General features: G+C 34.6%; 3 protein-coding genes across 3 annotated transcripts; 2 read left to right on the forward strand and 1 right to left on the reverse strand.

Moving 5' to 3' along the window:
- Positions 1–445: 445 nt before the first annotated feature.
- LOC108818363 (pathogenesis-related protein PR-1-like) lies at positions 446–1,076 on the reverse strand. Its single transcript, XM_018591324.2, has one exon. It carries the CDS (start codon positions 1,074–1,076, stop codon positions 570–572), a length of 507 nt encoding a protein of 168 aa, XP_018446826.1. The 3' UTR covers positions 446–569.
- Positions 1,077–3,944: 2,868 nt separating this feature from the next.
- LOC108818354 (probable xyloglucan endotransglucosylase/hydrolase protein 17) lies at positions 3,945–5,324 on the forward strand. The gene is made up of 3 exons (XM_018591313.2): positions 3,945–4,386; positions 4,489–4,682; positions 4,772–5,324. Exons 1-3 carry the CDS (start codon positions 3,982–3,984, stop codon positions 5,142–5,144), a joined length of 972 nt encoding a protein of 323 aa, XP_018446815.2. The 5' UTR covers positions 3,945–3,981; the 3' UTR covers positions 5,145–5,324.
- A 2,010-nt stretch (positions 5,325–7,334) lies between these two features.
- LOC108824721 (probable xyloglucan endotransglucosylase/hydrolase protein 18) lies at positions 7,335–8,574 on the forward strand (the record flags this gene model as incomplete). The annotated part of the gene is given in 3 exon segments (XM_018598120.2): positions 7,335–7,533; positions 7,657–7,850; positions 8,029–8,574. Coding segments are annotated over 3 exon segments (766 nt in total), but the record flags the coding sequence as incomplete, so codon positions are not given.

Raw genomic sequence — 8,574 nt, forward strand, 5'->3', positions numbered from 1 at the left:
TATCCATGTCTTTTCGTCACCGTGATGTAATCGATCTAGTTAACAACATTAAGAATGAAAGGACCCTGTGATTATTCTAACTGTTTTATGGAAACAAATTCTTAATTGTTAAAAAGTAAATGAGAAATTAGGATCCAAAACTTTATAATTTTAAATATATTTCTAAATTTCGAGGTTATAATTTCGTTAAATATATATAAAGTTATAAACAGAGCTATTAACTTTTAAAACTACATCATTATTTTATTCATTATTATTGAAAATACAGTTTAGAAATAATTTGAGACCACTAGATCAATATAGTTTATTGTCCAAAATTTAAGACATGTATATAATTACTTAGTCTTATTAACCAAAAGAAATGGCCCTCACCGAAACATACATAAGAAAACGTGGGAAAACAATCGTTGTGTGGTTTTCCCGACCGCACGATAAAACTTCAACCAATAAATATAACTTTTTTTTTAACAACAACGATTGTATACAAAATGAAAGAATTTAAATAAAACGCAAGAACAACTTCTTTTGGTATGAGTTTTTTTTTTGTGAGCTATACAAATGGATCATATTCAATAAGGCCTCACCCCGAGAAAATTCCCCGGTGGAAAGTAATTGCAAGCGAATAACACACCGAGTCCGCCATTGCAAGTAACTTGAGCGCAGCCAATCGTCTGCGTATTCTTCCACACAATCTGCGTGTAATGGCCACACATCTGGGCAGTACACGAGTTAGAGTAATAGTTATAGCTTCTTGCTTCCGACAACCATCCATTAGCGGCTTGAACCGGGCTCCATTTTTTGCCTGAGCCCCAGAATAGATTCTCACCGTATGGTCCGTTTGAATGGATCAAGGCGCAGTCACGACGTCTCTGGTTGGCCCACCATTGCGCGTAACGGGCTAGTTTTGGGTCCCATCTTAGCGGTTTGAGCCTCAGACGAGCTCTTGCTGCGTTTTGTGGAGCCATGAATTGTTGTTGGTAGTTTGCAGCATCAACGCAATGAAAACATGCTACGAGTAGTAGTAGGAGAGCCGCGATTGCAGCCGAAACACCATTAATGTGTTTAGAAGGAGCCATTGCGGGCAGGTGAAGCTTGTACTAATGGTGTTTACTTTGGTTTTATATAAGCTTCTAATCGTGAAGGGAAATTTTGTTTTAATGATTTTTTAGTGATATGTATTTATTTTATATACTAAAAAGAAGGTTTCAGTGATAAAATTTCAACTCTGTTATTAGTGGTGTACATGTTCGATTATGATAGCCACATTTGGATTGGTTTTGAACTCTTAGAGCATCTTCAACCCATTGCTATATTCACCTCTAAATGCTATAATAGAGTAAAAAGTGCTCCAATCCATTGCTATATCCACCTCTATAATAGAGAAATGCTATTTTTTCTCTATTATAGAGGCATACTTTTTTTATTTCAAAACAGTCCTTTTATTTTTAAATTTTTATAATTACATCAAAAATAATTATTTTTATAAGAAAATATAGTTTTTATAAACATAAAATGACACTTTTATTTACCTAACAATCTTTTTAGTAAAACTTTTGTTTAAACAAAATTATAACTGTATGAAAATCTTATAAAATTAAAATTGAATAGGGTTGATTTGCAACTTTTAAAAATAAAAGGTACTTGTTATAAAATAAAAATAGAATCTTGTGAGAATATTCCTTTTTAGAGGTAAAAATAGAGGAATACATTAGAGAGAAACACATCTCTATTTTAGAGATCCTCTATTTTAGAAGTAGAAATAAGGAAATACATTGGAGATGGTCTTAGATTTTGTAATTAACTAAGCATTTTTTGAACAAAAAAAACTCAGCATTTATTATAGTGGTTTATATATGCTTAACGTATATTTTATGCATAGTAGGTAGGTTATATATTAATATTGTAGACTACCCCAAAAAAAGTCTTGGGAGGCGAGATGATTTAATGTAAAGAACTGTTCGTTAATGTATAATAATTATTTAGATAATCGATAATTGATTTTTTTTAACTTAAGTCAGCCGGCAATATTTAGAAATAAAGTTATGTTTTAATTTATTGTTACCATTTGACATTTTATATTATAAGTTTCAAAGTGGTCTCATTAGACCTGGTTGGAGTTATGTAGGCTCCAAAATGCAAATGAGATAAAACGCCTGAAAAGCCCACATAGTGCAACAAAAGGATAACTCTAATGCACTAAATGTTCAACTATGAACATTATATTCTATGCTCTTTTGTTTTGCTAACATTTGGTGCATTATATTAAAAAGTGGCAAGACTTTGTTACAAACACTCTAGTGCTTTCCCATTCCTAAATCCCCAAACTAAAAATCCCATGACTTCAATCAAAAGAGTAACGTGATGAAATAGCATTAGCAAAGCCCAAAAGAGCGAAGGTGAACGGAGGGATAATGGGCTTAAGGCCCACAATAAAACAGCACAGTAAAAGTCTTGCGGCCCACTAAAAGTTGTTGTCTCTTAACGAGAATCTGAAGAGCTGCAGAAGGTAATGACGAGGCTTATAACGGTCGCCGATCATCCTTTTCAACCTGAAGCTAACCACAGTTGCATGATGGTACTGGAGAAGTATCCGTTGATATCCCTAAAAGAAGAGATCCTATTTTTGATCACTGCTTTAATTGATGAAAGGATTGCATAAGTACAATTAATTGAAAGAAAGTTTTATTATTGTATAAGTAACGATTGTCGGAGTCACACGTGGCGTCATGGCCCTAGCATGTTGGTGGCTCGATGGTGTCCCTGTGCTGTTTTCCTCGAGGAGAAAATGTTTGTATTTGACGGTTGCGGGGAAGATGATACTTGGATGGAAGTATTGGACATGAAGTCTAAGACTTGGAGCCCTTTGCTTAGACATAGAGATGCTCATGCTGTGCTGGAAGGGGAGTGGATAAATACCGTTGTGCTTCAAGGAAAGATTTACGTAATTACTAAAATAAACTACTATGCTTATGAACAAAAGGAAGGTACGTGGGAAGTCGTGGAAATCCAGGAAATCCACGATAGTAGCTTGGGGTATCTAGGCAAATGGTCTGTGAGTGTGATAGAGGGTGTAATGTATAGTTATTCATACTACTCCAGTAAATCTAGTCTGGTATGATTCCAAATGTAAAAAATGGATAGACGTCAAGGTCGCGAATTTTGAACTATAGATGACTGGTGTAAGGTTAAAATACTCAACCACGGTGGGAAACTTTTAGTTATGTGGCTCTACAGTTATGAGGAAGGCGACGGGATATTGGAATGGAAAATTAAGTGCGCGAAAATCGTCTTAGAGAAGCGCCACACGGAAATGAGGTTTGGGGTGAGATCGAATGGCCTGTTACTGATCTTAAGCTGGCCGAGTGTTTGAACAAGTTGATGTTACTAGTCGTTGTATTCTCTGAAATGAGCATGTTAACTTTATGGTCTCTCATGAGAATAGTTTGGGATCTATTTTATATTATATGCATCATTATTTGTCACAATACATTATATTAAGTTGTAATGCTTTAAAAACATTTTCTTAAAGCATAGTATACTTCAACAACGAACATATTTCAAACTGAGTACATGAAACTTTCACTAAAAAAATAACATCCTAAAATTTTCAAGAAATGCGCTCTCTTTTACCACAGTTAACAATTTCCTTACTGTTATAACGCAATGGACCCGAATTTAAGGATACTTCAATGTGTATGACTTACTGTTACATTTTAGGTGGGCTACGTTCGATATTAATAAAACACAGCCGAACTTCTCTATAGGCGGTGCTCAAGAGTCGAAACCGCGTTGACACATCAAAACATTGGAACCAGACAATTTGAAACAATAATGAAATAAATATTTTAATTGGATTCGTTCTGCAACAGCCAACAACGGATCAAAACATTGGAACCAGACAATTTGAAACAATAATGAAATAAATACATTAGTGCATTATTAGAAAGCTGATGCGCTGAGACAAAAGCACATGCACCATTAATGATCAACTCCATGAAACTTCCATCTCTCTATCTCTTTGGTTTCATTCCAAGCAGCTATATAAACCAATGTCACATACCTCAGTTTACATCAACAATAGACATCAGATATCTACAAATTAAAATGAAGTTTTCTTACGGTACAAGGTTCGCTTTCTTGGCTCTCTTCCTCTTTGCGCTACAATCTGTGTGCGTCTATGCGGGTAGCTTCCACAAAGACGTTCAGATACATTGGGGTGATGGCCGTGGAAAGATTCACGACAATGAAGGAAAACTTCTTTCTCTTTCCCTTGACAAATCCTCCGGATCCGGTTTTCAATCCAATCAAGAGTTTCTTTATGGCAAAGCTGAGGTTCAAATGAAGCTTGTCCCTGGTAACTCTGCTGGAACTGTCACAACTTTCTATGTAAGTAACACATTATTTCTAAGCATTCTTGTCACTTTTTGTTATACACTTGTTTACATATGGTTATTGAGTGTGTTGGTGTTTTATGATGACTTCGTGTAGCTTAAAGCGCCTGGAACTATGTGGGATGAGATCGATTTCGAGTTCTTGGGAAACATAAGTGGTCATCCTGTTACACTTCATACTAATGTTTACACAAAAGGCACAGGAGACAAAGAACAACAGTTTCATTTATGGTTCGACCCAACCGCTGGCTTTCACACTTACTGCATCACATGGAATCCCCAAAGGATTATGTAAGCCCCTCCTTTGATCCCTTATAGTCTCATATGTTTTGAGGTTATGTGTTCATGAATCAATATTCTCTCCCTTTCTTCTTTTTCAGCTTTACCGTAGATGGCATTCCAATTAGAGAATTCAGGAACTCTGAGCCTATTGGAATTCCATTCCCAAAAGACCAACCAATGAGAGTCTACGCGAGCCTTTGGGAGGCCGAGCATTGGGCTACAAGAGGAGGATTAGAGAAAACAGATTGGTCCAAAGCTCCTTTTACTGCTTTCTATAGAAATTACAATGTGGAAGGATGTGTTTGGGCTAATGGAAAATCATCTTGCCCGGCGAATTCCCCATGGTTCACTCAGAAACTGGACCAGAGCGGCATAGATAAAGTGAAATGGGCGCAGAGTAAGTACATGGTCTATAACTATTGCACCGATACAAAGAGGTTTCCTAAAGGTGTTCCTAAAGTGTGCACTTAAACTATTGATTCTTTGATTCGTCAATAAGTTACTGGCATTGTCTTTATAATTCAAATGTTTTATTTATTCTGTTTCATTCATTTGTTTCTCATGTACGTGTGTGTGCTGGTGTATGTACAAGATTTTTAAATTAAATAAGTGAATAATAAATTATGAAAACAATGGTTTTCGTTACCTAAACTTAACTGGATTCACTTCATTTGTGAAAAAAAAAATTATTGAGAGCACTGATAAATTCATTACACAACAATTCTTGGGAAGCACATAAACAAATAATTAAAAAAAAAAAGCTTTCTAGATGGATGAGCTGGCCGGACTGTCCAAGTTTTAACATACACTAGATTACGATCCGCGCTTTTTGGAAGCGCAGAATATTTTACGATGAAAATTTTTACTAATACCTTAACAAATATTTTGGTAACTTTTAAAGAGTATATTTAAAATATTTTTACATTTAAATCAGTGTTTCTAAATTCAACCTGATTGTGATTATACCGGTTAATCCGGAGATCTTACAATTCAATTTAGGTTTTTAAAATATTCATATTAACAAAAATCACTAAAATTCGAGACTAACTGATTGAACTGATGGATGACCAATATGTAATCTAATTTGATTTAAATCGTAATAGTTTCATAATTTGTAATCTTATAATCCAAATTTTAAAGTTCATTATTTTGCAATTTATGAAATTATGATGTTTCTACAGATTTTTTTTTTTTGAGAAAGTGTTTCTACAAAATTTTAAAGAGAAAATAATAGATATAAAATATTAAGATTAATTATTTTATTGTTTAGAAACATTGATAGTAGTATAAAATATATTGTTTGGAAACATTGATAGTAGTAAGAAATAAGTATATTGTTTGAAAACATGGATAGTAGTATAAAAAAGGAACATTAATGATTTAATGTAGGTTTAACTATAAAGTATAAATATGTATTTAATTTAAAAATTTACAAAATAAATGTTAAGTCCAACCGAATATTTCTGTTTTAATAAGATAGATTTCTGTTTCCATCCAGAAAATGCATGCGGTCTGATGTAACTTAGATTTCTTTTTTTCTCCGTCAAATATTATCATTCCAACATAAAATACAAGAGATCATACAAACCGAAAGCCCATAAGAAATATGGGAAATGTAACTTGATTTCTAACTGAGGAAATATGGTATCATTTTTGTTTACGCACAATGAAGTAGAAACAAAACAATTTAGCCAAAAGTAATGTGTCTCTTAAGTCTTAACGTGTGGGGGAAGGTGATGATTTTGTAAACTCGAAGTCAAAATCGTATCATGAGCTTTCGTGTTGTTTATATGGCCAGGCTACAATACATGTACATGATTATGTTAGAATTATTTTTTTTTTTGAAAAAATGTTAGAATTAATTAGTATTTGGTATGATAGTTTGTCAACGCAGCTAGGGACTAGTTTCTCAAACTAATTTCATATATACTAATAAAATTACGCGTCAGAGCTTATGTAATAAAATCCAGTTAACTAAATTATATTCCCTGTAACGTTATATTAATCGTCCAAGCTTTTGTTATTATATTTACCCAACAAAGTGAATATCTTATGTTTTTTACTTTAGCTAGTGGTTCTAACCATTAAAAGAGTAAAATATATCTATTTCTATATAGTAATATATTTTTATGCAACATTTAAAATGTGGAATATACCACGCTTTTATCATAAATCATGGTGAAATTGAAGTTGCGGAAAAGTATAAAAGTGGAAATTGTCATAATGCAAATAATAATGTATTCGAACCCTCTACGCGGCCGGGAGGGTTTGCGCGCAGGTCAAAAGTCGAAGCCGCGTTGACGAAATGATTTCGGTATATTCAGAACGCGCGGCGGGACCAGCATGTGATATACAAATTGTCCAAATACATTATATTTTATTCAATTATCTTGTAACAACCAACAATAGGTCGAATGCGCCAACTAGAATACAGCACAATATCAATAATCAAACCCATGAAACTTCCCTCTCTTTTTCCTTTGCCATTTTCCAGCAGCTATATAAACTCATGTCACTTATCTCAATTTTCCACCAACAAAAACATTCGAGATACAATACTACTCAAGAAATATATAATATGAAGTTTTCTTGTGGTACAAGATTCGCGTTCTTGGTTCTCTTTCTAATTGCAGCACAATCTGCGGCCGTATATGCGGGTAGCTTCCATAAAGACGTTCAGATACATTGGGGTGATGGCCGCGGAAAGGTTCGCGACAGAGATGGAAAGCTTCTTTCTCTCTCGCTCGACAAATCATCTGGTTCGGGTTTTCAGTCTAATCAGGAGTTTCTCTATGGCAAAGCCGAGGTTCAGATGAAACTTGTCGCCGGTAACTCTGCTGGAACAGTTACAACATTCTACGTAAGTAAACATACCATTTCAAAAAAAAAAAATACCATTTCAAAGTATCTTTGGTCATCTTTTCCTAAGGCCATATTACATACAATTGATGAATATGTTGGTGTTTATGATGACTTTGTGTAGCTTAAAGCGCCAGGTACCATGTGGGATGAGATCGATTTTGAGTTCTTGGGAAACATAAGTGGTCATCCGTATACTCTCCATACGAATGTTTACACACAAGGGTCTGGAGACAAAGAACAACAATTTCATTTGTGGTTCGACCCAACAAAGAACTTTCACACTTACTGCATCACATGGAACCCCCAAAGGATTATGTAAGCAGATCATTCCATCCTTTGTCCATTAATATTATATGTTTTGAGGCTATATATAATCTCATCAGCCTATACTTTGTTATTGTTAATAAACTTCTCTTAGATGTTATTCTAGGTTTCAATACATTTTTTTCTATGTGGGATTCTTGATAGTTTTCTTTTGTTTCCTCTTTTTCAGTTTCACGGTTGATGGCATTCCTATTAGAGAGTTCAAGAACTCTGAGTCAATTGGTGTTCCATTCCCAAAGAACCAACCAATGAGGCTCTACGCGAGCCTTTGGGAAGCAGAGCATTGGGCCACAAGGGGAGGATTAGAGAAAACAGATTGGTCAAAAGCTCCTTTTACTGCTTTCTACAGAAACTACAATGTGGAAGGATGTGTTTGGGCTAATGGAAAATCATCTTGCCCCGCAAACTCCCCATGGTTCACTCAGAAACTCGATCAGGGAGGTGTGGATAAGATGAAATGGGCGCAGAGTAAGTACATGATCTATAACTATTGCACCGATACAAAGAGGTTTCCTAAAGGTGTTCCTGCAGTGTGCACTTAAATTATCGATTCATTGGTTCGTGAATGAGTTACTTGGCATCATCTTTGTAACTCAAATGAGTTTTATTTATTGTTTTTCATTCATTTGTTGCTCATTTATGTGTACGTGGTGTTTTGTGTAAGATTTTGCAAGTAATAACAAATAATAAATCATGGAAACAAAAGTTTTCGCTA

This window comes from Raphanus sativus, chromosome 2, assembly GCF_000801105.2.
Source record: "Raphanus sativus cultivar WK10039 chromosome 2, ASM80110v3, whole genome shotgun sequence".
NCBI lineage: Eukaryota > Viridiplantae > Streptophyta > Magnoliopsida > Brassicales > Brassicaceae > Raphanus > Raphanus sativus.